We start from the raw sequence: 16,952 nt of genomic DNA, 5'->3' as shown, positions 1-16,952 counted from the left end.
AAATGGCATCAAGTCTTTTTTTAAATCAAGATAAAATTTTATAGCAACCACAGCAGAGATGACCAGGGAAGGTGTGCTTGAGGGGATATAGCTACAACAGCTGGTTTCAGACTGAAGATGAACTGAGGTGCTGCACCCAAGTCTGCAGGTTCAGGGAGGGACAAACATCTGCTGCAACCAGATTGGAGTGAGAGGAGAGAGCAGGCCAACAACAACAAAGAAACAACAAACACACTGTGGAAGACCGAAGCAGAGTTTAGTTTAAAGTGGAACTAAGGATGTTTCTCTGGCTGCCATGATTCACTGAGTAATTCAAATGCTTTCTTTAATGCAGGACCCACCATGCATGTAAAAGCAAGTGTTTCACCAACATTTGTGACTAAAAATAGACCTGCAGTAGAAATGTATCTAGGAGCATCCATGTGAATATGAAGTATCACAACATCAGGCACATGCAGCCTAAGTCTTTTAAACAAAGACTGATAACATAACAGCAGCAGTGATGATCAGAGTTTATGGTGAATCCAGCGTCTCGAGTACACCGAGTTCTGGAGGCATCAAAGAGGTTACAGTTGTATTGGAGAAATCCCAAAACTTTAGGATACAAACTCATACAAAGACAGAAAACCTGGTGAAATAAATTACTGACACAGTTGGATGTTAAAAGTAAAGACATGAGTAGAAATGTACTCACAGAGCTTTGTTGGAGGCTTTGACCACTGGCAGCAGCCTCAGAAGAGCCTCCTCTGACGCAGAGTATTTCTGCAGGTCAAACACATCCAGATCTTCTTCTGAGGACAGTAAGATGAAGACCAGAGCTGACCACTGAGCAGGAGACAGTTCATCTGTGGAGAGACGTCCTGATCTCAGGGACTGTTGGATCTCCTCCACTAGAGAACGATCATTCAGTTCATTCAGACAGTGGAACAGATTGATGCTTTTCTCTGCAGACAGATTCTCACTGAGCTTCTCCTTGATGTACTGGACTGTTTTCTTATTGGTCTGTGAGCTACTTCGTGTCTGTGTCAGCAGACCTCGTAGGAGAGTCTGATTGGTCTTCAGTGAAAGACCCAGGAGGAAGCGGAGGAACAAGTCCAGGTGTCCATTTGGACTCTGTAGGGCCTTGTTCACAGCACACTGGTGGAGAGATTGTAGGTTTGGTTTGTTAAATAATTTAGATTTCTTGGAGGTTGTTTGTTGTTCTTCCAGCAGATTGAGTCCAGAGTTGATGAAGGTCAGATGGACATGAAGAGCAGCCAGAAACTCCTGAACACTCAGATGGATGAAGCAGAACACCTTGTCCTGGTACAGTCCTCTCTCCTCTTTAAAGATCTGTGTGAACACTCCTGAGTACACTGAGGCTGCTCTGATATCGATGCCACACTCTGTCAGGTCTGGTTCATAGAAGATCAGGTTTCCTTTCTGCAGCTGATCAAAAGCCAGTTTTCCCAGAGACTCCATCATCTTCCTGCTCTCTGGACTCCAGTGTGGATCTGTCTCAGCTCCTCCATCATACTTGACCTTCTTCACTTTGGCCTGAACCACCAGGAAATGGATGTACATCTCAGTCAGGGTCTTGGGCAGCTGTCCTCCCTCTCTGGTTTCTAGCACATCCTCCAGAACTGTAGCAGTGATCCAGCAGAAGACTGGGATGTGACACATGATGTGGAGGCTTCGTGATGTCTTGATGTGGGAGATGATCCTGCTGGCCTGCTCCTCATCTCTGAATCTCTTCCTGAAGTAGTACTCCTTCTGTGGGTCAGTGAACCCTCTGACCTCTGTCACCATGCCAACACAGTCAGGAGGGATCTGATTGGCTGCTGCAGGTCGTGTGGTTATCCAGAGGCGAGCAGAGGGAAGCAGTTTCCCCCTGATGAGGTTTATCAGCAGCACATCCACTGAGGTGGACTTTCTAGGGTCAGTTAGGATTGTAGTTTTGTGGAAGTCCAGAGGAAGTCGACACTCATCCAGACCATCAAAGGTGAACACAACCTGGAAGTCTTCAAAGCTGCAGATTCCTGCTTCTTTGGTTTCAGTAAAGAAGTGATGAACAAGTCCCACCAAGCTGAACTTTTCCTCTTTCAGCACATTCAGCTCTCTGAAAGTGAATGGAAATATGAACTGGATGTCCTGGTTGGCTTTGTCTTCAGCCCAGTCCAGGCTGTATTTCTGTGTTAAGACCGTTTTCCCAATGCCAGCCACTCCCTTTGTCAGCACTGTTCTGATTGGTTCGTCTCTTCCAGGTGAGGCTTTAAAGATGTCTTCTTGTCTGATTGTTGTTTCTGGTCTGTCTGGTTTCCTGGATGCTGTTTCAATCTGTCTGACCTCATGTTCATCATTGACCTCTGCAGTCCCTCCCTCTGTGATGTAGAGCTCTGTGTAGATCTGATTCAGGAGGGTTGGGTTTCCTGCTTTAGCCATGCCCTCAAACACACACTGGAACTTCTTCTTCAGGGTGGATTTAAGGTTACGATGACAAACTGGAGCTTGAAGTTCTGAATGAGAAGAAATATGTAGAACATAATTTGAAAGTGGAAATAAACAATTAATTCCAAAAAGAATGATTCTTTAAACCATGTTGCTTCCATCTTGGAAAATGTTGGAATGGAATGGAAAATTCATCCAGCAGCTTAAATCCTTTTTGAAATCCTCTTACTGCTCTGCAGACGGTCAGCCAGTTCCTCCTGCTTCATTCTCCTCAGGAAGTCCACTGTGATCTTCACAAACGCCTCTCTGCTGCTGCTCCTCTGACTCTCTAAGCATTCTGGGTAACCTGGACTCAGAACCTTCTGGATCTTCTTCAGCTCATTCTTCACAAAAGTGATGATGTTGTCCTCCAGCAGCTGGAACAGAATATTTATGAATGAGCCAATCAGACTGAAATCATGGAGCCAAACATCAGATCCATGTTGGACACACTGACGATCCACTGGTCTACAAAGAGCAGCATGGAGATGACTGTGAACAGAACAGATGTAACAGTAGTTGTTGTACATGTACAGACCATAAATATGGAGTCCAGCTGTGTTTGATGCTGCTGGGCAGACTGACCACTGGGAACCTCTGAGCTCTGCTGGTCCACTCTGTGGAGGAACCATGAAGGATTAGATCAACACAGGATAAAGATCCAGGAGTTTCTGTTCAAATAACTTCATCTGAATCAAGTCTGTCAAGTTTTAAACTCTCAGATTGTGAACATATCGGTAATTTTCAGTCTGTTTTCATGGACGTCCTTTCAGTGGTGATGTCAGGGATGATTTTGAAGAAGCTCATTAAACTGAACCATCAGCAGATCACTGCTCCAAAACCAGAACATGATCCGAGTCTCCCTCCACCACCAGAACACCAGCTTTACTAACGTGGTAGATCAGTGTAGTACAGATCAATAACTGATGAGTCATTTGATCAAAATCACTGAGTGCTTCACGTCTGACCCTCTGATGCTTCTGTGGACATTTTGCATATTTAATGAATGTCTGACAGTTTTACATTCATTCTATGAACACAGTGGAAATGTTGTGTTATAGTCTCCATGTTGTTTCCAGCATCATAAATTCTTAAGTTCAGAAAATTAGATTCTTTCTTCACAGCTGAAAAACAACAACATTTATTCTCTATTGAAATCTGCATCGTCCACTCCAAAGGTCACAATCTGAAGGTAACATCTGGTTTTGTTCCCTGTGATTAACTCTGAGCATCAGTATGGTGGGATTTATCCACTACATCCACACCACTGTGGTTCAGTGTTGTCCTGATGGAGTAACAGCAGCCAGTATGATCCAGGCTTTAGCTGCTGGGTCTCTGTGTGACCTCTCAGACTGTTTAACAGATCAGACACAAAGAGAATCAGAGCAGCTCTGTTCTTTAAAGACAAACATGAACCCACTCAGGTCACACTTTCCCCACAGATATGAGCATCACTGTCCTCAAACAGCAAATGACCAAGTCGAACATTTGGATCTTTTCTCTTTCATTGTTTTCTTTTTAATGAATCTTTGTAACAATCTGAGGATGTTTCAGGTCATATTTATCCAGGAAACACAAACATGTAAAGGAGTCATCACAGCTCTCTGACCTCGTTGCTCCAGGTTCACCACTGAAGAGTGGATTGCTATCTTTGGACCAGTCACTCCTCACAGACGGACAGCTGGACCCTGCAGACTGTGACCTCTGACCTCTGCAGACACAAACATGATTGAAGCAACTGTGATCACACAGACTGCAGATAATGCAGCTGTTTCCTGTCAGTAACATCCTCTTAGATTAGAGTTCAGCTTTTTACAGGAAAACTGGACAAAACTGATTTTTGTTACAAACTCATTTTCATTTCCTCTCAGCTCACAAACACAGTCAGACAATCAACCAGAGTCAACACTGATTATAATGTCAGTGCAGAATTATTTCTGTTACTCAGTGAGTTCAGCTCTCTGACCTCGTTGCTCCAGGTTCACCACTGAAGGCTGGATTTAGATCTTTGGACCGGTCACTCCTCACAGACGGACAGCTGGACCCTGCAGACTCTGCTCTGTCCTCCTCTTCCTCCATCATCATCTTCAGTCAGTCTGAGAGGTAAACCACAAACACTCAGTGAGTTCACATTAACAGAAGTAACTGAGTTACAGTCGCTGACCTCTGACCTGTCATGTGACCTAGAAACCAGGTCAATATGTCTGTAGGGTCAGTCATCCAGGTCATGTGATCTAAGGAGCTTGGAGAATTGCTCTCCCCCCACTTCAGGACACCTACACCAGGAGATGCCGGACTAGAGCAGCGCAGATACTGAAGGACCCGTCCCATCCTGGCAACAAATTGTTCCAACTTCTGCAATCTGGTAGAAGGTTCCGCATCATCCGGGCAAGGACAGAGAGACTCAAGAGGAGCTTCTATCCCCAAGCCATCCGTGCCCTAAACACACACACCCGCCCTCTCACATCATCTATAATTGACTGAGACAGGACTCTCTTCCAGACACTCTAAACCAAGGCACAATGTACATTTCAAATTCCTTTAATTTTAAATATGTTTATATTGTCTATCCTGTAAAATAGTCAGATGTCTATTCTTATTAATGTACAGAATTCACCTGCTTGCTGCTACTACTGCACATTTACCCAGTGTATATACTATATATATATCTATATCTATATATATATATATATATATATATATATATCTATATATATATATATATATATATATATATATATATATAATGTTCTTCCTCTACACCCCCCCCCCCCCCCAACATGTCGAGGAGCGTGTCAGGCTACATTTCACTGTGTGTTATACTTGTATAACTATGCATGTGACAAATAAAGAACCTTGAACCTTGAGAGAAAAGAGACGTCTTTAAGTTTCTGGAAGATGTTTCATCAGAGAAGCTTCTTCAGCTGTGATCTATTTAAACCTGAGAGGGAAAGAGATGCTCACCACTGATCATGTGATAAGTAACACGATAAATAGTGGGTCAACAATATAACTACAATATAAACACTTATTTAAAGGAGGAAACTGAGAGCCTGTTCACCAGGAGCACAGACATCTGGAGCACAGACACCTGGAGCACAGACATCTGGAGCACAGACATCTGGAGCACAAACATCTGGAGCACAAACATCTGGAGCAGCATGTCGATGCTGTTGGCTGAGATCCTGAAGACTGAAGTCCAGGCAGCTCCAGCAATGATCCACTGATGTGTTTTTATTCCATGTATGAATGTTGTTATTGACAGAGATGACGTTTGTGTGTCAGTGATGCAGTGACTGTTGTTGTTACCTGTACAGGCTGGTTAGACTCTATGAAACAGATCATACAGATCTCTGCATGTTAGAAGAGACTATTAAAGGTCATGAATGAGACAAAGGCAGGGAGGCGTCCTTTACAGCTAAACAGCAGAGTGAGAGAACAGCCAGCACCTCTACATTTATCACATTATACAGCACATGTATGATACTGACAGGGATGAGAAGAATTTAGTGATTCTGATCCCATCATTGATATTACTTATTGATTCTCAGTAGCTCTGCTCTGACAGTCACCACCATCACTGAGCAGCATATCAAAGACATTTGTGCACATTAACTGCATGTTGTGGCTCAAATGTTTGTGCATGTTGGAGGCATTTCCTCTTTGTTGTGATCAGTGTTGGTCATTACTCAAAACAGTCATTATTACACATATTACACAAAACACTTTAATTAAAAGTAATGGAGTACGTTACTTCATTACTCCTCATAACATTACTTTGATGTTACTGTGTAAAATGAACAAATGAGCATGTAACAACATAAAGCTGAGGTACAGCCCCACACACCGACACAGATCCTGATGAGGTCACGTGATGTTTCTCTGAGTGTTTATGAACACAAATCAAAGATGAAACAGCACAAAGACACTTCAAAGTGATTCTACTGTAGAAACATGAACAGGTAGAAACCTGCAGCCTGACTGCTCATCACTTTGTTACCTGTTCAAGTTCAGCAGCAGCAGCTCACTTTATCACGGTGCTGGTCTGGGGTCAGTGTTTACTCAGCTTTAACGTCACTCTGGGTTCTTGGCTAGCTTAGCGTTAGCTTAGTGTTAGCTTAGCATTAACATGCTGTCAGGTGTGTCGTGTGTAAATATTAATCACAGTGACAGTAAAGGAGGTAAAGGGCTGTGACATCATCACGTACGCTGCGTCCTCTGTGGGCTCTGAGTGAACTCACAAAGTACAAACTACAAGTACACAAACATGAACGTAGCTCAGAGTGGCGGACACACTCGGCCTCGTTGGTCCAGCTGTGAGTCCGTTACCGTGAACTATGGAGCGGCAGATTTGTGCTGAACTAAGCTGCACAAAGCTGATGTTAGCCAGGAAAACATTACACACTGACTTTAATGGAGAGACCGGAAATACAAACACACACAGTTTGTTGTGTGAAGAAATCAAACACGAGCTGAACAAACAGTAAAGTTCCTAAAGACAAACTGTTAAAGGAGGAAACAAAGCAAACTTACAGTTTCTTCACACACCAACAACAAGCTCCACTCCACACCTGGGGCCCGTTCTTCGTACCTCGCTAAGTAAGTTAGCTGGATTAGATTGTTGACGATTTCGCGTGATCTTGGATCGTTCGGTTCCCCGAAGCTCATCCGGGACTTGCTGTCATAGCAAGTCCCTGTTTACTTTATGTAAACAGGATTAGATCGCGGCCACGCAGGTATGTCAGCTTCATTTATATGAAAGCAACAGCGATATTCCACCACTGTTTCACCATAAATAAATAACATCAATGTAACTAAAGATAATGCAGCACTTGATCCTTTTATTGATGTCACACAGATACATACAGGTCATTTCCTAAAAAAGGGAAATGTACTATTAACATTCTATTACATGTATGTGATTATTACAGATGTAATTCATAGTTCAGAGTAGTAATTGTAAATTACTTCGTGTAATCAAGATGAGAGACCACGGCTATAAAAGCGAAGGTGGATTTGGGAAGCCTGTTGCTGCCATGTCCTGTCCGTTTACGCGAGCCACCCATTGAGGAAGGTGCAAGATTGATAAGGAGAGTCCTCAGAATTCAGCGTATATTGCGGGATAGACAGGATCCTTCAGCTCAGCGCGACAGTGTGCTCATAGAGAGATATCGATCTTCCCGTGAGGGTATTATTCACTTAACCAACTTGTTGACGAGGGGGTGCAGGACCACCACCTGTCTTTTTTTTGCTCTGCCCTTTTCTTGGTTGCTGTTATGAACAAACTAACAGATTATTTCAGGGTCTCTTTCCAAGAGACGAAAAGCAATATAAGTGATAAATATTACCATTCTGTAGAATATTCTTATATTCCACTTTTACTTGTTCCCATGTTCTAGTGGGTCCTGTTGTGGCTCTAATGTGAAAGGGGATATAATATAACATAATATAATGTAATATATTATTGGATAATATAGTGTAATATAATAAATCTACCCTACCGCCTACTGGTGTTGGCCAGAGGGGCCGATGGCGCGATATGGCAGCCTTGCTTCTGTCAGTCTGCCCCAGGGCAGCTGTGGCTACAACCGTAGCTGCCTCCACCAGTGTGTGAATGTGAGAGTGACTGAATAGTGGTATTGTAAAGCGCTTTGGGTGCCTTGAAAAGCGCTATATAAACCCAATCCATTATTATTATTATTAGTAAATTACTTACGAGTTTGATTTGTCAGCAACTTTCTGCCAGCCCTCTCTCCTTGCTTTTGCAGCCTTTGCAGTGTTCCCTTGCGTTCTGATTAAACTCTGAAACTCCTGAAATCCCTCACTCAAGGGTTCTTGCTCTGCTGCCGAAAAATACCGAGCGCGCCCCTTCGACATTTTCGCCAACCAATCAGAGGGTTGCCGATCAATGTTTCTACTATCGATGCGTAGCCCCTTTTACGACACCCAGTGATCTCACAGCTGTACTAATCGTCAACAGCAGGTGTGTTCGGAGAACCGGATTAGCGAGCTCACGGTTAGCGCGATGATTTGGTCTTGGATGTGTCATTTGATCTTGGATGTAGTAAGCGACGTACGAAGAACGGGCCCCAGGACACTAAACACGGACACACAGGTGAGCTGCTTCCTGGAAGGAGGCGGGGCTCCACCTGAAACTCAGCACAGGTGGGAGGGGCTCAGCTCTGTGTGTGCTGATGTGTTAACTTTAAAAATATGCCGTCTGACTGCTCAGACTGAGTCAGAGTAAAGTTCACATGCTGACGTGTGGAGACATGAAACCTTGTTGTAGCTGCAGGTGTGAACACACTGATCCCAGATCAGCTCTGCTGTATTTGTAACATGAACATTTCTGCTGCAAAGCTTCAAATGTTCAGCATGTTTCTCTGTTTCCAGTCTATAGATCCAGTCACACTTTCTACCTTCACCTGTGCAGTAAAGACTGAGAGCAGAGCTGAAACCAAGCGTCCAATCAGTGAGCAGCATCAACACCTGAGCTTCATTCAGACTCTGTTATTGAAGATGTTGTTGGTACAAAGTTCATCTGCTGCTCACATGAATCCATGAAAGATTTATTTCACTGAATGTTTCTTCAAAGCTCATTTCAACCTGTTGAAGTCATGAATCAAAGTGCAGACTGAGAGTGGATCACATGATGTTTAAGGTGTGTCATGTGACATGTTCAGTATTGTCACACGTGTCTAGATTGTCCCTGATATCATAACTGCTCAAACACTGATGATTATATTTGAAGAATTATTCCTGATGGCAGCAAAGTTTGAATGGAGCTCTCTGTCTGTGCTGATTTGTCACCCTCTGGAGGTCAAAGCACAAACTGCATGATGTCACTGTAACCACCACAGTGACAGGAAGTGTTTTTAAATGACTGAAACACTGAAATGATGCTAACGGCTGTCGTTAGGCTCACTGACAGCTGTGCTGATGTGTTCATGTCAAACACTGGCTCAGGTCAGACTCCTTCATCCGTCTCCAGCGTGAGGCCGCCCTCAGACCCACAGGAGCTCTGACCTTTGACCTCCTGACCCTAACCATTTTAATCTTGTTGCATCTTTAAATGCAAATCCATCCAAACTGTAGCCGAGCAAAAGAAGCTGGAAGTTGTTCTATGAATGATGTTCATACCAGAGTTTCCATCCATGTCAAATCCAAGTCATCCATGTCCATCCACTCCGTGGCTTTATTAACCTCACACCAGATAAGAATCAGCTACACCCTTTCCCTATCCACTCACACTAACTTGCATTAACATCTGTTGAACTTACCGGTATCAAATCGCATGTTAAGTGTGATTTCATAGCAGAATTAACACCGTCACTCTCCGTCAGTGATTTAATTGGAATGTTTACATTTTTGTTTTGTTTTTTTCTCGTTTTTTTTTCTCTTTTCCCCCTCTTGTTTTTACGCTGCTCACCCTTGTCCTTGGTTTCTTTCTTTATTTATTTCACTGCTTTGATCACCTGCTTCCACACTCATCCACAAACAACATCCTTTATTTCGACACATAAGCACAGCATGATCACGCACAATCATGCGCTCAACAGCAGCACATTTACATCAGTCAGACAGCGCACACAGACCTATGGGATACACACACTTAAGCCAAGCCTACTCATATTAGTAAATATGCACACACATAGTCAAACTCAGGGAGCATCTCACCACACATTTTTTTCTCTCTCTCCTTCTCGTTATTTATGAACAAGTGACGTATTCTCTCCACCTGTCTAAGCGACGCACACAGCATACATCCCTAGTTATACACACACATCTATGGGTGCACTGAGGTTCATTACATGGAATATAAATGGAGCTGGCTCCAGAGAAAAGAGGTTAAAAATATTTAACCAACTCAAAAACTACAGGCAGATGTTGTCCTTTTGCAAGAGACCCACAGACCTCTTAGAGGTTCGAATGAACTTAAAAAACCTGAGTTTCCTAATGTGTTCTCAGCTTGTTATACTTCTAGACAAAGGGGAGTAGCAATTTTAATCCATAAAAAAATTAATTTCACAGTACTCGATACAGTTATAGATCCAGAGGGCAGATTCTTAATCATTAAACTATCTATACTTGATAAAAAGCTATGTATTGCAAGCGTATATGGTCCAAATGTTGATGATCCCTCATTCTTTCACGGTTTTTTCAGTGCACTCTCTGAACACTTAGATGGCACACTTGTTCTTGGAGGTGACCTCAACCTTGGACTAAATGAAGACATGGATAGGCTCAATACAGCAGGAACTCAGCGTAATTGGCAGTCCACAAATATAATCAAACAGTATATGAGCGACTTTGGTCTTTGCGATGCGTGGCGCTCCCTTCACCCCACCAGTAAGGAATATACTTTTTTCTCACATGTTCATCACTCCTACTCTCGTCTGGATTATTTTTTGGTCAGCAGCTCACTGCTGAGAAACATTTCAGACACTGAGATTCACCCTATAGCTGTCAGCGATCATGCTCCTGTATCTTTAACACTAATGCACAAGAATAATACTACGCCAAGTAAAAACTGGAGATTTAATACATCGCTGCTTAAAGATGAAGACTTTATTAAATATTTTAAAAAAGAGTGGACTTCATATTTAGACTTTAATGACATTCCCGGAACATCAGCTTCTGTTTCATGGGAAAGCTGTGATGAGAGGTAAAATAATTTCTTTCTCATCACATAAAAAGAAAAAAGAAAACAAAAATATTCAGGAACTAGAAAAAAAACATCAAATCCCTAGAAGAAGCCTACGCGTGCGACCAAGATCAGGAAACATTGAACAAAATACGCAAAATAAAACTAGAATTAAATGAGATAATTGATAAAAAAAAATTCTTAGTACAAAGACTACGCTTACAAAATTATGAACATAGTCATAAATCCAGTCAATTTCTAGCAAACCAGCTAAAAATAAATAAAGAAAAAACAACTATATGTGCTGTTCAAGATTCATCTGGGAACACAATATATGAACCGAAACAAATAAACAACATTTTCAGGGATTTCTATAAAACGTTGTATTCACCACAAATAAACCCATCTAAAAAGGAAATTGATCAGTTTTTGGACAACATAACTCTCCCAAAATTATTAGACTCTCAAGCAATGGCACTGGATTCGCGACTGACATCAGGTGAACTCCAGGAAGCCCTGATAAGTATGCCCAATAATAAGGCTCCAGGTCCAGACGGCTTTCCTGCAGAATTCTACAAAGAATTCTGGACGATTCTAGCACCAGTTTTTTAAAAGAACGTTGTTAGAAATCAAAGAAAAGGTCAGACTTCCATCAAATATGAATTCTGCAAACACTAATCTCCTGCTAAAACCAGGCAAAGACCCTGTATATCCTTAAAGCTATCGTCCGATATCCCTTATAAATGTAGACCTCAAAATAATCTGCAAAGCTCTCCCAAAGAGACTGGAGAAAATACCCCCCCTCTTAATTCATCCTGACCAAACTGGTTTCATAAAAGGTAGGCACTCATCAACAAATACACGTAGATTACTTAATTTGATAGACTACTCATACAGTAAAAACCTTGAAACTACAATATTTTCTTTAGATGCAGAAAAAGCGTTTGACAGAGTTAACTGGAAATTTCTATTTGCAACTTTACACAAATTTGGTTTTGGATCTTCTTTCATCAACTGGTTAAAAATATTATATAATTCCCCAACAGCTTGTGTCAGAACAAATGACCAGACATCCTCCAGCTTCTGTCTCCTGAGGGGCACCAGGCAGGGATGCCCACTCTCCCCTTCAGTGTTTGCAATTTTTATTGAACCACTAGCAGCAGCAATTAGACAGAATTCAGTAATTAAGGGCATAAAATGCAAGAACGTGGAACATAAAATCAGCCTTTATGCGGATGATTAGAACTACCTAACTTTCAGCACTACTTCTTAGCCAACAGGCTTCAGTTTTTCTCAGGATGGCTAAAACATACCCTCTTAGATGAACCTTGGCTAGATGTAGAACAAGCACTTTGCAATAATCTAGAGATTTCAGATCTACCATTTATCAGCTCAAACACCCAACGACATGAATACTTCAAAAGCGTCAACATCAAAGTGTCTGAAATGTAACATTCCAACTTCCCCCTTAGTGTGTTTGTTGGGCAGCTTAGATAATGTCACTACAGAAAAGAATATAGTCCATATGGTTTTCACCACCCTATGCATAGCCAAGAAAACAATCCTCATGAACTGGAAAGATAAAAATAATCTTAATTCTAACCAATATAGAAATTATCTATTAGATTACATTAGTCTTGATACAGCCTCTGCCACCACATCAGATCAATCGCTCTGGGCTCCTTTGATCAGCTCCATCACCTAGTGGGGGTGGGGGTCATAGTTTGGTCCCGCCTTCACTGTTGTGATTGGTGTGGGGGTAGGGACAGGTTTAGGGCTTCGGGGGGTTCCCCGGGAACATCTTCCAGTTTTCTCTGTGGTGGGGTCGGGTGGGCTGTCCCGGGCTCTGTGGGGCTGGGCGGCGCTGCTGCACTGGGCCCCGGTCCGGATGGGCCTGGGCCCCCTTTCCCTGGCGGGTCGCGGAGTATGGGGGTGCCTACTGGGGTCAGTGGGGGAGCTGGCCCCAGGGAGGGGTCACTTGCCCATCCCTTCCTTCCCTCCCCATCTCCAGCTGCCTCCCTCTTCCCGCTCCACCACAACCACCCACACATGCAGGGCCTTGGAGACTACCCCCCCTCCCCCCCTCTGTCCCCTTCTGGCTGCCTCTGCCTCAATTTTATCCCATAACTCAGACATTCACATTACTCACACTCTCATTACACATACATATAGGATCTTGGGGGTGGGCACGCTACACGGAGTCCAAGTTACCATCAGGGTGTACACCTCACCCCTGGCGTCGTTGCCCACCTCTCAATTTTAAATACACGTAGACATTGAGGGCTAGCAGGAGGGACTATGCGCTTACCTGCTGCTCTCTGGCAGGCAGCTCCATGCCCTCCTGGGTTTTAAATGCACCTTAGAACACACATACATCAACACTACAATGAGCGGGTGGAGGGAGGTTTGGAGTCTTCTCTCACCCCCATTCTCTGCGGCCTGCTGGAGCAGGGGGGGGCTAGGAGGAGGAGTTGGCCATCTGACTGGGGTCTGGAGTGTGGGGCCTCCCTGCTGCTGTGGAGTCGGGGCGGTCTGCTTCTCCCCACCGCAGGGAAAAGGGTAACACCACCTGGGTCTGGGTGCAGTTCCACCCTCCAGGGGCAAGGGTACCTAGACCCGGTTTGTAGAGTACGCTTGGGGAGTGTGATCGTGTGTACAGCGTCTCTCTACGTTGGTTGAGTGTGGAGTAAGTGCATATGAGAGCATGAGGGTGGGAATGGATGTTTGTATCTGTGTGTGCCTGTATGTCTGTGTCTATATGTCAGGATGGGTATCAGACGCCACCTCTCTGGGGACATCTCAGGCCCTCCAAGGTTTGGAGGCCTATCTCCCCCCACCACTCCCCCTGCTGGTGGCGGACTCCCTCAGACATCGGTGCGTTGGTGGTTCTTTGTGTCTGGGGATGGGTGTCGGGGTACACACCGGCTCACTCCTTGGCGGCTGCTTTTCGAGGCCTGGAGCCTGTGGCTCGCTCGGGCCACTTCGGAGGTGGGGTGCCCCCAGCCTGGGGCTCGGTCACTCAGGCACAGCTGGCTGCCGGCGGAGCTCACGGGCGCGTCACTGCAACTCCCCCTGGCTTCTGCTCCGCGGCTGCTGAATGAGCCCTCATCTGGGACTCTCCTCAGCTCTTTCTGGGATAGTGGCGCAGCTGCCCCTCTGTGGGTCTTCCTTGGTCTCTTGTGTTCTGGGGGCCTCTGGATGTCTGGAGGTTTGATCTTCTCCATACCTGCTTCATGCCCTGGAGGACGGGGCAGTGGCCCCCCCACACCCTCTAGCAGATCATTACATGAAGTAACCTTTTAAAAAACAAGCGCGTCCATGCTCACAGGTGTACACACGGGTCCTCACACACACAAACTACACCCTTTTTGGCTCCTACCTCAAAGCACACTGTGTTCTGTTGATCTTATGTGCTGCACAATAATGTTTAATATTTAGTATTTACTGTCATATTCCCATATATCATTGTGATGTTGTTTATTCTATTACTCTTGTTCTCTTCTGCTTGTTTTCTTTTTTCTTTCTCAACAGGAGATCCAGGTGATCGATATATGCATTTTTCTTTCTTTTTTTCTTTTTTCCTGCCCATTCTGTTGGTTTTTGTTTTTTGCCCTTCTCCCCCGTCCCTCTTCTCAGCTGTTTTTCTTTCCCTCTTTCTTTCTCCCCTTCTTTCCCCCAGTCAAGTCTGTCCTGTATTCAGCAAGTGAAAATAAAATAAACAATAAAAGGTGAATCAAATGGACCATTACAGCAAGGCTGGGATGGTCCATTTGGTAAAGTAAATCCGTTGGGCATCTTTCTTCACCTTTAGACAATAATTCTGATGGCAAAAGAGCGAAACGGGACAGGCAAAAAAAAAAGAAAGAAAACATATCACTGTAACACTCAAAAATGTTCAAAACTGCTATCATATGAAATCATAAGTGAAGGATTGTGATGATATTGTGTTATGGAGTGTCTGCTGAGTTCAACCTCTAAGAATTACGAGTCTGGACTTTAATTATTAATGATTCAAAATTCAGACATCAAAGTTTCTCACATTACAGAATCAGATGAACAGACATGAAGGGATATTTGTGGTTTTATGCACAGAGTCAGAATCAGAGTCAGAGGTGTTCCTCATGATGCTTGGTGATGGAAACAGTCTCATCGACGTTTCCATCACCAAACTAAAGAAACTAGTAGCTGCATGCAGCAGAGTTTAGCAAAGCTGATCTCTGTGACGCATCAACAGGAACAACATGTTGTTAAACAGGACTGTATAAAGACTAAGAGTCTGACTCACACCTGAACAATGAGGCTGTGCAGCATCGTCCTGTCACACCTGCTAAACCACTCGTATCAGTTTGAGCCCAAACAGTAACACGGTCCCATGATCGACGAGGCCAACGCGCCCAGACGAATGTCTTCCTCGTGGAACTAACTTGTTCCTGTTATCAGATTTGTGAGCAGCAGCTGAAACTACCACACGAATAAATGTTCTTCAAACTGTTTGATTCCAGCCAATCAATAATCTATAATCATGAGGATTTGTCTTCAAACACAAGAGCTGAACGTGTGGTTACATTGTAACCTTGGTTCTCTGAGTGAGAGACTCTCTCCCCTCTGTTACATATGGAACAGAGGGGAGAGAGAGTGTCGGTGTGATGGAGAACATCAGGTCCAAACATCACAGAAACAAACAAACTGTTAAAGGAGGAAACAAAGCAAACTTACAGTTTCTTCACACAGAGACACCAACAATAAGCTCCACTGTCCCACTCTGATCCTGTCTCCTCCTCTTTTGTTCTTGCTCTGAGCTCTTTTTGGGTGTGTGTTTCTGTCTCCACCCACAGGAATGCATTGATACACTGTTGATAACGACACGAGACCAGACGTGTGACAGAAAACAGAAAAATAACTTAAACAGCTAAATAATGTAAAATAAACAGAATATTTATTAATATGTTTAATTTCTCTTTAAAAACTTTTCTGCTCCTCAAATCCTTTGTTTAAGTTCAATCTAAGGAAAGAAAAGCGTCTTCTTTAAGTTTCTCAAAGAAGTCCACGATCTGTAGGCTCATGGAAATTCATTTTGTTGTTTTTTGAGCAGAAACACCAGAGTGTAGAGCAGGAAAACGATCCCAGCAGGACGTCTCTGTTGGGGAAATATCCCAGTTATTCCCCTGAGTCTGGTTAGTGAACTGAATCAGAGCTTTTCATCGATCCTACAGGTGCTAACATACAAACACGATCAGCAGCTTCTCTCATATGGAGAACTTCAACATCTGCAGCAAATCCTGTGTTTTATGTTGATGGTCATGTGACCAACATCTTGTGTTGAGTCTTTGAAGATGAGGAGCCAAACACAGACAGTGGATACAGAAGGACTGTTTATTCAGGGCTTTAATACGACTGAACTGATGCTTCACATCCTGTTTAGAGACGATCGACCAACACAGGCTCAGTCCTCACTCATCACACGGACTTCAACAGAGGAGACTGTTCACCATCACAGTTCAGCAACAATAATCAGAGCTTTTCTCTGCCTGTCTTGGTGAGGATCACATGTTCTGACACACAAAATATCTTCTGCTTTAACTCGTCTCTCTTTTTTAGTTTGGTTATCGTGTTTTTTACTCTTTATTCCTGTCAGTGTCAAATATGAGAGCAAACTGTTTTATGCAGGAGCCAAACCAACACCAAGCTGACCAAGAGAACCTATAACACCACCAGAATTTATTATCCACACTTTACTGACAGAATTATGTGCAAGTAAAGCTGTTTTTTTTAATTATGTTCACTGCCTTCAGCCAAGGAAGCATTCGTTCTTGGAAGTTCACCAAACGAGTAAATCCAGTTC

At 43.5% G+C, this 16,952-nt stretch overlaps 1 protein-coding gene across 5 annotated transcripts in view; it reads right to left on the bottom strand.

Moving 5' to 3' along the window:
• The window catches only part of LOC146672708 (stonustoxin subunit beta-like), a 60,454-nt gene extending 44,495 nt beyond the window's left edge, over positions 1-15,959 (bottom strand). For 2 of the 5 annotated variants that reach the window (XM_085388810.1, XM_085388784.1), the window contains exons 1-6: positions 15,827-15,959; positions 4,433-4,562; positions 4,076-4,177; positions 3,005-3,083; positions 2,657-2,843; positions 695-2,495 (exon numbers count right to left, since the gene is read on the bottom strand). In XM_085388810.1, coding sequence (XP_085244936.1) covers positions 695-2,495; positions 2,657-2,843; positions 3,005-3,083; positions 4,076-4,177; positions 4,433-4,551 — 2,288 coding nt within the window. In that variant the 5' untranslated portion in view covers positions 4,552-4,562; positions 15,827-15,959. Of the gene's footprint in view, positions 1-694; positions 2,496-2,656; positions 2,844-3,004; positions 3,084-4,075; positions 4,178-4,432; positions 4,563-4,637; positions 4,906-6,999; positions 7,171-8,182; positions 8,454-15,826 lie in introns of those variants that run through there. The other 3 variants (XM_085388792.1, XM_085388801.1, XM_085388817.1) reach the window with 3 other exon arrangements.
• Positions 15,960-16,952: the final 993 nt, after the last annotated feature.

Source organism: Rhamphochromis longiceps, linkage group LG3 (genome assembly GCF_057381845.1).
Source record: "Rhamphochromis longiceps isolate RC_006_pf linkage group LG3, R_longiceps_female_GT1.1, whole genome shotgun sequence".
In the NCBI taxonomy this organism is placed as follows: Eukaryota; Metazoa; Chordata; class Actinopteri; order Cichliformes; family Cichlidae; genus Rhamphochromis; species Rhamphochromis longiceps.
This window is presented reverse-complemented; position numbering and strand designations above follow the sequence as displayed.